The 14,150-nt window shown below is 40.9% G+C and overlaps 1 protein-coding gene across 2 annotated transcripts in view; it reads left to right on the plus strand.

Moving 5' to 3' along the window:
• The window catches only part of Sdc2 (syndecan 2), a 116,557-nt gene that overhangs the window by 92,816 nt on the left and 9,591 nt on the right, over nt 1–14,150 (plus strand). For both annotated transcript variants that reach the window (XM_029570808.1, XM_008847861.3), the window contains one exon: nt 7,454–7,565. In XM_029570808.1, the coding sequence (XP_029426668.1) occupies nt 7,454–7,565 (112 nt within the window). The remainder of the gene's footprint in view (nt 1–7,453; nt 7,566–14,150) is intronic.

Raw genomic sequence — 14,150 nt, forward strand, 5'->3', positions numbered from 1 at the left:
GCTCTACCACTGACCTGCATCTTCAACCAAGATATCTTTATTATTTTAATAAACTTTTTTGGTTGGAATACAAGATAAGGGATTTCATGAAGGCATTTTCATACACATATATCATCGTACTTTGCTCATATTCTCCTTCCTCCCTTTATTCCCCCCAAATACTCCTCCTTCTATTTTCCTGTCTGTCTCTTCCTCTCTCTCTCTCTCTCTCTCTCTCTCTCTCTCTCTCTCACACACACACACACACACACAATGCATCTCTGCATGACACATACATGCACACACATAGTTTTCTGTGTAATTAATGGCCTGTAGCTATTTGAAGCAGATATGAACTATGAATTTCTTAAGTAAGAGATTCAAAATTTTTCTTTCCTTGTCGTCAGGAAGGAGGCTTCCGATCAATCTCTAGCTCCATTTCTCCAAGTACTATGTTAGAATTATGCCCTTTCTTCAGCCATGGGGTCTTACCTTCAAGTTCTGGGAGGTAATCAAGGGCTGTGGCAATAGCCCATGTTATTTTGGGAGTCTCTTTGGATTGCCCTGACCAACAACTCGAAGGGAGGCTTATCCTGTCTAGCACTGTGTTTCTTGTCTTCAGCTATACATATGTGCTCATGCTCAGATATTGAATGACTTGGATGGAGTATATGTAGGAAACAGCATAAGTCTGGGAAATTTTTAGATATTAGGCAATTTTCTTTTAAACGTACCCTTGAAATGAGTTCTTATAAATATGACACCATGGGCTTTTTCCTCAGTCATATCTACCACATTGGTGGGTAAGATTATTTACTACAATACTAGACAGATAACTCTTTTTTTCTGCTACATTCTTAGTTTGGATGGAACACCTGTTTATTAGAGATGAGGATATTGGTAAAAATTAATGAGTGGCAATGGGCACCTGTGACTCCAGGCATCCTCATCCTCCATGTGGAAGATTTGTAGGGTGTTAGACAGAGAATAAACTGTTGAGCCACAACTCTAAATTCTTTCTTTCTAATTTTTTTATTTATTATTTTTATTTTATGTATGAGTGTATTGCCTGCATGTGCATAAGTGCACCCATGTTGTACAATGCCTATGTAGGACAGAAGAGGGCATCAGATCCCCTGGAACTGGAGTTACAGATGGTTGTTAGCTACCATGTGGCTCCTGGGATTTTTACCGTAGTCTTTTGCAAGGACAGCCAGTTCTCTTAACTGCTGGACCATCTCTCTAACCCCACAAACCTAAACCTTGACCTAATTTTTTCTCACTCACTATGCCAAGAATAATAGTTCTACATGATGCTCAGTATATATGCTGGAGGTGAGAAATTTCACCAAGTTTGGAAGTGCTACATGAAGTAGAAGTCCAACATGGCTTTTTTTCTGAAGGTGTTCTAGGGGTGGGGGTTTTATTATGATCATGTGTGAATCACAAGACAAGAGAGAGTAATAGTAAACACAGCATGTTGACACCTCAGTGACACCTCCTCTGAGCTGGATGTCCCCCTACTCCTAAACTGTGTGACTTCAGGCAAGATCAGCTCCTGGTGTGTTGCAGGGGAGAGTGGGGCTATTGGGGTGATTAGAAGAGCCAATGCTTATAAAACATTTAGCAGCCGGTTGTGGTGGCACACACCTTTAGTCCCAGCACTCGGGAGGCAGACGCAGGTGGATCTCTGAGTTCAAGGCCAACCTGGTCTACATAATGAGTTCCAGGGCAGCTACAGGGAGATCCTGTCTCAAAAAGAAAGAAAGAAAGAAAGAAAGAAAGAAAGAAAGAAAGAAAGAAAGAAAGAAAGAAAGAAAGAAAGAAAGAAAGAAAGAAAGAAAGAAAGAAAGAAAGAAAGAAAGAAAGAAAGAAAGAAAGAAAGAAAGAAAGAAAGAAAGAAACCAGTTTAGCATGAAGGCACATAATCAACAGTTAGCTGCAAATCCCTGATGCTGAATGGGCCAGTGCTAGTCATGCTGTGGAATCTTCCTGTGCAAGAGGAAGAGCTGGGAATTGGCAGACAAAAGATTTGAGTTCCAGTATGGCCGCTGATTGGATCAGACAACCTTGAGCTGCTTGGCTACTGTGGTGTTCTCTTCCTTTAGTTTTCAAATAAATAGATGATTTTGGTGTCTATGATATCCAGTCAAACTCTAAAATGACATGTTGCTTTGAACTATACCTGAGCCAAAATTGGCAAGTTAGGCTTAAGGGCGGATAAGTCATCTTTGAGCGACTATAGGAGAGAGACTTTTAACTAAATACCATTTCCTTCACAGTGTGTGTTAGCTAATTACAAAATAGTTTACTAAGTCAGCTATGGAACAATAAGACAGGTGAGAACCTATTTGGCACTTCATAAACATTGTTATACATTTGAGTCAAAATCAGAGGTGGGCCCATCTTTACCCTGAAATGAAGAGACTTCAGTGTTTGTTTTCTTTCATGTAATACAGAAATGATTACTAGGCTATAAGGATATTTTTGTTTTTATGTTCAAAGGTCAGTTTTCAACAGTTGGGTCTGGGATAGCCATAAGTAGTTAGATTTTTTTATCCCGATTTTGTTAACCCAAATTTAAACCATAAAGTAAATTACACACTTACTGCTTTGAACTTTGATTATCTTGACCACTGTATGGGCTGCTCTAGTCAGAGAACATTTATTGGTTAGGTAAGATAACGAGTCTTTCAAACAAGGCTGCAGATTTCTAAATAACAGATCCCATTCTGGAAGTTTGAAAAATGTCATTTCTTCAATGTAGGCTTTACCTGTGTGAGAAAAATGAAGTTGATTTGTTCAGTGACCCACATCGTCTTGGTTGGGAAAATGGGTGGGTCTGTGATATTTGTCACTGTAACCAACGAGGCTGCCCTCTTCTTTCATGTGTAGAATCAACAATTGCTTTTTTCTATCTTCTCAATTTATTTTTCATTTTTCTTACAAACACCATTCTGGGCTCAGTCACTGTATATAAACCTAGCTGTCATCCTCAAGTACCTTTGCTCACCACTGCTTTCTTCAATGTTCCATCCTTCAAGGAGACTCTTAGGATTTTATATGAAGAAGCTGATGTCACCAGACTTCTTTCATGGTGTTTTTGTCTTGGAGCTAGGGGCTTGGGTGGCAAATGTAGCAGCAGCTGACATTGCAGATACAAGTGAGGTCATGTGGTAAGAGAAGTTCCTTCCAGGTTAAGGAACTTTTCTGTCCTCTGAGTGATGATGGAAAGCCAATAAAAAGGAATGATGTGATTGTGTTTGGGAATGATCTCTCTGATGAGAGAATGACTTTGAAGCCAAAGACTTGGGCTAAGTCAGGAAGCCTCAGCAGCGGTCTAGGCCCAATAAGATGAAGTCACTGAAGTTGAGGTATAAAATCAGAAGGGCAAATACACAACTTATCTTCCTTCTAGGCAGAATGGAGCTATAACCTGTCATTTTCCTCTGGGATTTAATCTGTGCAGGTGCTCTGCTTCAGTTTCTCTAAGTGAAGCCAGCATGGAGTGGAGCCCCAGCCCTTTTTGCAGCAGATTTCCTCTTCGTGGTTCCTTGTTGTTTACCATAACCCCCTTTGTGCTCCTGTATTCACATCTTGTATCAGCTGAGGGGAAAAGGTATGAAAGGCCAGCTTTGTTGTTCTAGCTTGCACTCTGAACCCTATTAGCCAACAGGATGGGCACTGCCTCACAGCCGCGGTAAGACCCAAATCAAATAGCCTCCTTATGAAATCCTGTAGTCAGCTCTGGCTCAGGGCCTCTGTGTATTTCCTTCCAGCTGCCTTCATCCAGTTACTCTGCCCCACTGAGCCACTGAGTACATGCAGAGCATATGGGGGTGATGGGGTCTGGCCTATGAGTTTATCTTCTCACAGCCTTGAAGAGATGCACATCATTTTGTCTTAAGGGATAGTTAGTACAAAATTTCCTTGTGTTTTCAAGCTTGTTAACGGTAAAATCCCTTAACAGCATGGAGTATGGAGTCTTCAAAGATGGAATTTGTCTTGTTTGGAACAATTTTGGGGGAGTGGGACAATGGAGGAATTCTTGGAACATTATCTGCTGCATGTGAAAAGGTCCCTGCTTGCTATTAAACTGAACTCTATAGAAGGATATCGGTAATTCCTCTTGTGTTCCTAGTGCTCCAAAAATGAGAGTGGGTAAGAATGCTTTTTAAAATATTTTATTATTTTTATTTTACATGTACGAGTGTATTGCCTACATTTATGTGAGTGTACCCGTGTCATGCAATGCCGCAGAGGTCAGAAAAGGGCTTCGGATTCCCCTGGAACCGGAGTTAAGGATGGTTCATAGCTGCCATGTGGGTGCTAGGAATGAAACCTGGGTCCTTTGCAAGAGCAGTCAATGCTCTTAACTGTTGAACCATTTGTCCAGCCCAAGAATATTTTTAACTTGATGTCCAAATTACTTGCACTGCAATGGATAATGGAGAAACAAATACTTGTGACTGCCTCCAAATACATTTAATATCTAGCTAACCTGGGCCATCTTGGAGCCTTGCAGGCTCCAAGTAGCTAAGGACAGGCTGCTTCTCTAGGTCACCCTTTGCCTCTACCCCTAGTCCTATAGGAATCCATGCCTCGCAGTTGCCTCTTAAGCCAGTGGCTTATCAGGTTGCCCAGTATGCTTGAAGTGTGACGTAGGTGGAAGTCTCTGGGAGAAATCTTTAGCCAACCTGCCTGATAGCTGACAGATAAGCTGCTCTAGACAACTGGATCATCTAATGACTGGAAATTCAGTTGGTACTTAGGGATTAAGTATCTGTGTCCCTACTGCCACATCAAATTTCTTTGAGAAAACAAAGAAGAAAATGAGATGCATCTAATATAAGGAAATATAAATTGGCTTTTAAATTGTAAAGGACTCTACTTTTATGACTCTTAAGTAGATGCAGATTAAGATATGAGAAGTTTGGGGCAGATTATCTCCCAGACTTGAAATCGATGCTTTTAACTATAGAGGTTCTGAAGGTCTCGACTCTGAAACCTGAGTCAAAGATTGCTTAAGCCAACACGGTTCAATAATCTCAGTAGACAAATATTTATTAAGCACCTATGCACTTTAAGAGGAACAGAGAACAAGCTCACACAGGTTATTCAAAACCTGCATTAGCACATTGTTGTCAATGAGAGGCGAAGTGAATGCTTATGAGCCAATTAAAAATAACAGTGGGAAGGTATGTTTTAACTGGTGAAAGGACTGCAAAATCAGAAACAATGCTGTTTATAACTAGGGAACATACAAGGTATTGCCTAGAGAAGTCAGAGTGATTTGAAAAGTAGTCAGGATTTGACAGGGTTCAAAGGGTCATCAGATAAAGTTAATGCAAGCAGGCCTGACAGTAGCTTTTAGGTGGAAATGCAAACTGGTTCAAATCAAGCAGTGTTTACTGGGCAGCTACTATACGCCAGGGTTTGAGATTCAGTGGTATGGAGTGGGGAGGCTTTACAGAAGATCCTGTTGCATCGGTATGCACAGGTTGATCCCATAATTCCCCCTGCATTTTAATATCCACGAATGCTCAGGCCTTTAATATAAAATGGTATAGTATTTGCATATAAGCTATACACATCATCCTATTCTCCTGTATATGTTAAACCATCTCTAGGTTGCTTATAAGACCTAATACAATGTAAATGCTGCATAAATAGTTGTTACTTCTACTACTTAGGGAATAAGGATAAGAAAAATAAAAACAAAACCTGAATATGCTTAGTACAGACTTTTCATTTTTATTTACTTAGCTATTTCGAGACAAGGTCCTATTATATAGCCCAGGCTGCCCTCAAACTTGTGATCCTCCTGCTTCACTTTCCTTACTGCTGGGATTATGCCTGGCCCAACTTAATTTTTTAAATTATGTATTTTTAGTCCACAGTAGTTTAAATCCAGGGATATGAAAACCATGGATGTGGAGAGCTGTTTCACAGTCCTTTATGTCAGGAGAGCTGAGTGAGATGAAGAGCTGCGTAAACCTCATTCAGTTTGCAAGCTTTGGGAATTAAGGTCTGGAATGGACAGAGACTTGGAGACTGGTGTTGGGCAGAATGGCCTTACATTGCAGAGGGAAGCTTTGACTATGTGGCAGGAAAGTTCCAGAACATTTTTGGAGTGTTTGCGTGCCTGAAAACTAGCTTTCTTGAACCCAAATACCCTGGACTCTATCCTCGGAATCTGCCAGTGTGATAGCTCAGACAGAATGATTCCCTTACCTTTTTGTCATTTGGCACTGAGGCAGGTAGAGAATGTGGGCTCACATTAAAAACCCTTTGGCCTCTCCAGCCAGTCTCTGAAACTTGAGAGAATAAAGCACTGCTGTTCCAGAAGCCTGGCCTGTCAGTCCTCCCAGGAAGGCTCACTCATAGCAGCTGCTAAAACCAAGTTTTATTTTTAGTGGAAATCTAATGGAAGCCAACATATTAAGGGCAACATTTTTTATAATTCCTGTGAGAGACAAACATCCAATCTGATCGTTAAAAATAGGACAATAATGATTGTTGCCTGTTTCCAAATGCAAACTTTGCTTAGAAGCTGCCAGTCTTGAGATACTGGTGGTAAAATATCAATTTACTAAAACCATTAAAAACATTTGAGCCACTCTGTCTGCAGTTCATACAAGTTACTCCTTTGGCAGGATTAGAGAGTGAATTTTAATACTAACCTCTTATTGAAGAGCTAAGAAGCTGTGGAGCTGGTGTATGCAATGACTGATCCCTCTCCATATTAAGTCCATGATTTGCTATTACCATGTGCCATTAATATAAGAAAAAGTGCTCTTATAGGTTTATCTGTGTTTGTCATTAAGGCTCTGATAAGCCAGTGAGCCTCAGAAGTGGACTTGCAGTGGGCTCTCATCCTTAGCAGATGAGCCCCACAGGCCCTGCCCTATGCAGGTTGCCCTGCCTGGCATCAGCCTGGATCTGAGTTGTACAGAAAATGCTGGGCTTCCCAGGCAACTGGAGAGCACTTATTTGAGTGAGAAAGTCAAGTATGGGCAGGCCTGTGAATGTCTGCTGTGCCTTGATGTGTCCCTAATTGTGTGCCATAATACATTGCTGTACTTTCCCAAGAAAATCTTAAGTGATTTGGGTGTTTTGTTATTTAGCTTTCTCAGTCAAGGAATCTCATTTGTGATAGAAGGAACGTTGAGCATTGGGGCAATGGCTACTCAGACAAGGTTAGTGGAGTGGAATAAATAAGCCTATGGGAGGTGCTTGGATCTCTGTTCTGTCATCATCCTATTATATTTGGCCACATGCGCTTCCTTGGGGCACTTGATTTCATATAAGTGGTTAAAGTATCCTGGGTAAAGGGATGGATATACATGAGGATTCGAAGCAATGGGGGTAGGGGTGGGTCTTCCCAGGGCAGCATATGCAACACCTGGACAGTAGATAAACTAACATGTTTCTTTCTCTGGCCATTCTGAATCTCTTGTCTTTCCTTTCTCAGAGAACAGAGCTGACATCTGATAAAGACATGTACCTTGACAACAGCTCCATTGAAGAAGCCTCTGGAGTGTATCCTATTGATGATGATGACTATTCTTCTGCCTCCGGCTCAGGTAAGGCTGCCTGCTGGATGGCACTCTCTGAGCCTGCACATACACACACATTTTGCTGTTTTCTTCCAGGACAAGAGTAACACGTAGCAGTTAAGAGCACGGTTTGGGGGTGCAAATTCTAGCTCTCTACTTAAGCCATGAGAGCTTGAGAATGTATTTAACTTTGCTGAGTCTGTTTCTTCATTTACAAAGTAGAGAGTATTAGCCATATTGCCACATAGAGCTGTTGTGAGGATTAAAGGAGAGGCGATGTTAGCTTTAATATTTATTGTTAAGACTTTCAGAATGAGGTCATGGAAAACATCTTTTAAAATCCTGCAAATACAAGTTTCATAAAATGCCTGCCCTTTTCTAAGATTATAGATGAAACATAAAACATGTAAGCTTCTTATGTATATTGCTCACAAGTAGGAGGGACAGTTTAGCAGTCAGGTGAAATAAAGGTGGGGTGATATCTTTGACTTCTTTGGTGTATTAGTTATCTATTACCTATGGAATGCTCCGTAGCAAACCACCCCAACACACAATTGCTTAGAGCAATAGACATTCATTTAACTCATTATTTTGCAGCTTGGCAGTTTAGGGCTGGCTCTTCATGTGTCTGTAGCTGAAGCTTGACTGATCCTGGCTGGGATCTCTCATATGTCTGGGAGAACTGAGCAGACTTGGTTGTCATCCACATGGCCTCTCATTCTCCAGGTGGTCAGCCGTTTGTTCACAGAGTGAAACAAAGATCCTATCCTAGACTTACAGTTTGGCACAGCATCACTTCTGTGTGTGTGTGTGTGTGTGTGTGTGTGTGTGTGTGTGTGTGTTGATATTACAGGGCTAGAAATCAAAGCCAGTATGTTAGCTTTAATTTTTCCTGACAGAAATATCATATGAGAAGAAGAACTGATTGGCTCCTGGTTTCAGAGGATTCAGTCCATGCCTGTTTGGCCCCATGAGCTTGGGCAGATCATCATGGTAACTGGGGTATGTGGTGGAGGAGGCTCTTCCCCTCATAGTGGACAGGAAAGAATGAAGGAATGAGGACCAGGTATAACTATCAAAGGCTTGCCTCCAGTGACTTAACTTCCTCCAGCTAGACCTTACCTCCTAAAGTTTCCATAATCTTTCAAAATGACACCACTATGTAGGGACCAAGTATTCAATACCTGAGTCTATGGGGACATTTCATATTCAAACCATACATCCAGGGTGTCACATATGCATTCCACTGAGCAATGTTCCCAGCCCCAGGTTCCATCTTTTAATGGAGGGCACTATTATCACATTGTAGGGGATGCAGGAGGAATAAAGGAGCCTGGTCATTTTTTCTAATGTATCTTACCTGGCAGTGTTTCACCTGTATCAGGAATGGCTCCCAAGAAGCTGAGAAAAGGAAGAGCTGCATATATATTTAGTTGGTAGACAAACGAGACATGCCTGGCCAGCAGCATTCAAGACAGGTCTTGTTAATAGTTTTTAAGAGTCTTCTTTCTCAGACTCTTCAGATTTAATAGACGGCCAACATTATGCCAAACATAAACATGTGCCAATCTGATTGGTCTGGGTTTCAGAATGACCCAGAACAAAGAAAGTCCCTTGTGTCCTGGTAAAGATATAGACTTACAAGAATGTTTTATATTTGAAAATGACAAGTCTGAAGAAACAAGAGCCATGGCAGCTGACCTAGTAACAATGAGATCCAATGCCATTCTACTGTAAAAATAACCTTAGTTATTCTAGGGCGTGTGATAGAGATCACACAATCAGAATGAGTGTGAAGGAGTTGTTCTCCATTTCCCACAACTCTATTAATATCTTTCACTCATGACACCTCTTCTTTTTCAGCGTCTCAAAAGTGCCTTGTAACTGTCGTCTTCAAAATGTACCAGGAAATAATAAATGTGGATGCTTGTGGGCCCCCATTTCACAGATCTTAGAATCCAAGGGTTATTGGACTCCTGTAGAGGTTATCAACTTATTTTGCTGACTCTTCCTGAGATTGTGTTTACCTTTAAGAGAAACAGGTGCACAGTACTGCTTACCTGCCCTCCCCACATCATCCAGGTATTTAGAGTAGTACATTTGAAATCTTGACCCCACTCAACAGATGGACTAGATGGCACTAAGACAATGATGTAGGCTCATTTCTTCAGCCACAACTATAGCTTTAGGCAGATTATTGAGGTGATAAACAGGAAGGACATGGCTCTTGTCTTTCGAAACTGTGAATATTGCTTTTCAGATTAAAGGCAACAGTGCTGGTTACTAAAATTTGTGAAGCATTTACAATGTGCTGGGGCCTGCTCCATCTTCTAACATCCTTGTGAGAACAGACACTGTTATCTCCACTTTCCACCTGACACAATCTAAGGTACTAAGAGACTGAGGAATTCGCTTTCATCTCACACTGTCAGAAAGCAAGAGAGCTGGGACAGGGACCAGGAAGTAGGACTTGAGAGAGTGCTGTCTTTCAGTTCTCTACTGTTCTACCTCTTGTGTTATAAAACACCATTGTAGAATTAAGAGGTCTTGCCTCACTGATGCCCAGTCCTAGCTGGAAACACCAGAATCCCTCAGTGTTTTGGCCAGTGTACCGCCTGGCCTAAATCCCCTCATGTTATCCAATAAGAAAGCAAATGGCCTGGAACAGAATGTATAAAGGCTGGGAGAGCATGTTCCAGCAAAGTGACAGACCCACATTTTATACACACACACACACACACACACACACACACACACATACACACACTAGGAGGGGAATGGTACACACAGGCTCTCAAAAATTCACTCCTCCTTCAGTGGCTGGAGAGACTGATAACCTTCATAGGAATTTATTATGTGCCATACAAAGTACTAATTTTTTGGAATACACACAGGAAAGACTTGACTCCCATCCCCAAGAGACCAATATTCATTGAGAGAAATCTAAAAATAAAAAATATTTATTGTGATACCGTGTGATTGGTGGCAATGTAGGAAAGTACTGTCCAATGAAAATAAATAGTTGACTTCTGGTTAAAAATGGCAGATTGAGCAGAAATACCTTCCGTGTTCAAACTTATGTGATATTAAAGAAATTGGTTGTGAACTCACCAAGACAGTAACACAGAAAAAAGCCACAAAGTACTGAGAGGAGGGAAACAATTGGGCTCACAGTACCAGTCTTGGCAAACATGGGAAGGCTGAATTGGCCAACACTGGGCAGAGCCAAGACACAAACCAGCCAGCAGACTTGAAAGCCCCAGGTACCCCACAACGATGGCATAAATGGAAGGTGAAAGTGATGCTAATCTCAGGGTGACTGACCGAAAGTCTAAGAATCAAGTAGAGTTCATGATTCCTTCTCTTCGTCATACAACACAGAGACTCACCTCTTACCTTGGAGCAAAACTACAGGTTTATTATCTAAAATAAAACATGGACTTAGAATACCATATTTAAAAATGTGGGAACAGCTGACTTTGGTGCTGGGCACCTGTAGTTCTAGCTACTGGGATACTGAGGCTGGAAGATGATTTGAGCTCGAGTTCAAGGTCAGCCTGGACAAATAGAAAGACCTTATCTGAAAAATTAGGTATATTTTCAGATTAAAAGTTCTTTAATGCTGACAAATCCCCAGGGAATTTCTTCCCAGTCAGATTCTAAAACACTGCTGTCTGTCATTTATCCTTGGATAAGGGACTTGGAGGCTGCGCTCTGTGGATTTGGGCCAACTAAAAACTTACTTAAAAGGGGTGGCATCTGGAACTCTCTAGGAAAATGTAGAGCTTGCTCCATCTTAAGAGATGATATCTGCATTTAACCAACCTTTCCTGTGTGTTCAGACCTTCCAGCAACTGTTTCTATGTTTAAGACCATTTTTTTCTGTGTTTAAATGTGAAATGACAACTAGGGCTCCACAGGTGCTTATGAAAACCTTGCCACATAAAAGAGAGATTTTCCCAAACTGGGAGAAGACAGCAACTCACAGGAAGAAGAAAACTTGCAGAAAATCTTACTAAATTCCCAGAGATAAGAAAATGCCTTGAACAGTAACAGGATACCATAGAGTAGGAACGTTCATGAAATGGAACTCTGATGTCAGAAATGAAAAAAGTTACTAGACAATGGAAAGAGAGAGAGAGAGAGAGAGAGAGAGAGAGAGAGAGAATGTATTCATTCACCAAGCATTTATTAACTACAAGGGGAACCAACAGCATTCATTTGAAGAACACTTCAGTAAATACAATTTAACAATGTTTCCTATGGTATGAGATATTTCTCTTTATTCCTTTACCTATTTCTGTGTTTCAAAATTTCATCCATGAAAATGGGTTCTTTCTTATAAATATGTCCTAGGTCATTTTGGTCCATTTTGGGGGTTCAGAACAAAATACTTTAGACTGAGTAACTTATAAATAGTTTAACTATATTGGTCAATTGTGGTGGCTAGGAAGTCAAAAATCAAGACACCAGCAGATGTGCTGTTTGTGTTTTCTTTCTGCTTCAGAGGGAGTACTTTCTTGCTGCATTCTTATTTGACAGAATAAACAAATAGGTTCTCTCTGGCCTCCTTTATAAGGTGCTTATTCATTCATTCTGTGAGACAGAACCCTCACAACATAATCACCTCCCTAAAGGCCTCTACCTCTTAATACTACTTTGCTGGGTACTACATTTCAATCTATGAACTTGGTATGAGGCGTAGTATAAGTTGATCCAAGCACTACTTAAAAAAACAGAAGAGACACAACAGCAGCACAGAAATAGAAGATGGCAGAAGGCTTCAGAGAGGGGTGACATTGATGCTGAGCATGATGCTATGTGAAGGGAGGTGGAGACAGGCCATGGGATAACTATTTCAGGCTGAGACTGGAAGCAGGTTGAGAGTCAGGGCCTGGAGAGACATAATCAAGAGAGCATCCTGGTTTCTTGCTTGGGCAAAAGAGTTCAGCTTTTCATTCATGATCATAAAAATAGCAACTAAGGTGGAACACACATCTTTCTCTAACTCTGGAAGTGCTGGTCTGACTTTTTTACATTACAGATCTCTTCTCTCACTCACCTACTCCTCACTCATAGCTTGGTGACTCATGTTTAGAATTCTTTTAGAAGAGGGGAGGGTGTTTTTAAAACCCTTAATTGAAAAGTATCATTCCTCATTGAGATTATGAGGTTTTTTAATGTATTTTATTTATTATTTTTATTTTATGTGTATGAGTGTATTGCCTGCATGTATGTGAGTGCACCTGTGTCATTCAGTGCCACGGAGGTCAAAAGAGGGCTTCGGATTCCTCTGGAACTGGAGTTAAGGATGGTTCATAGCCACCACGTGGGTGCTGGGAATCAAACCTGGGTCCTCTGCAAGAGCAGTCAGGGCTCTTAACCACTGAGCCATCTTTCCAGCCCCGAGATTATGTTTTTTGGTTGTTGTTTTTTTTTTTGTAAAAAATGATTCATTGAAAAGAGAAAAAAGATTCCTTGTAATAACAAATCAAGCATATAATATGTAAAGCTTTTATGGATAATCAGTAGGCTGATCTGAAAGAGTCGTGTATTTTTGGGATAGTAAGTCATTAATGACTTATTTTTATAGAACATTTTGCATGTACAGATTGCTTCCAAGTCTGTACCATATCTGTAATGGGTATATTGCCATATACCCCAAGATGATATTTTGGTCAGTAATGTGCTGAATATGTGATAGTGGCCCCTAAGATTATACAAGGAGCTGAAAACTTCCTATTAACATAACAAATTAGCAATTAGGGTAAGAAAGATGGTACTAATAACTAACACAGAACTTTGGCCTCATATAGGAAGAATGCCTTCCCCAAGGTCCAGGGATGAATTGGGAATGAAGTAGGTAGGGAATTCTAGAAGAAGGATCAAGGCATCATGGCTCAAACAGGGGGCAGAGTTGTTCACAGAAACTGAATAGGTAAGCCAAGACTAATCCACACACAGTTAGATGGTAGGAGGTATTGTATAGTCAATCAAGGAGCAATAAAGTACCCTTGTAAGGGTTTAAACAGGGGCAGTGGGCTCACAGCTAATACACAGACAGTGGGTTTTCAGTCAACTGAAAGGGTCTTGTTAGCAAGAAGGCCACATAGGAGTTGCCTACAAGGTCATGGTAGCTTGGATTAGGGTAGTGTTTCTCTACCTATAGAAAGGTGTCAGACCAGACAGACATTAGGAAGGTAAAATTGATGGGACTAGCTGATGGAGTCCACATGAAGGTAAGGAAAAGGAAGTCAGAGTCCTGGTATGGAGAGGAGAGTTCCAGTCATTTCAGGGTAACATGCAGGGAAGACTGGGTTGAGGAGAGCAAGAGGAAAAGAAAGATCCTAAGTTTGTTTTAGACATGTTAGAAGTATCTTTGAGTATTCAAGTGAAACGTCAAGCAGGCCAGTGGATGTACATGTCTGAATTGAAAAGAGGTGGTAAAATCTATCATCAGAAATTTAGATACCATTCATAATTATAGGGTTAATTGAAGCCATGAATATGGCTGAAGGAGAAAGCATACAATAAGAAAAAGCCTGGACTAACACTGGAGAAATGGCTCAGTGGTTAAGTGTTCTTGCTGCTCTTGCAAAGGGCCCAAATTTG

This window comes from Nannospalax galili, unplaced genomic scaffold (assembly GCF_000622305.1).
Source record: "Nannospalax galili isolate Female #2095 unplaced genomic scaffold, S.galili_v1.0 scaffold183, whole genome shotgun sequence".
Taxonomy (NCBI): Eukaryota; Metazoa; Chordata; class Mammalia; order Rodentia; family Spalacidae; genus Nannospalax; species Nannospalax galili.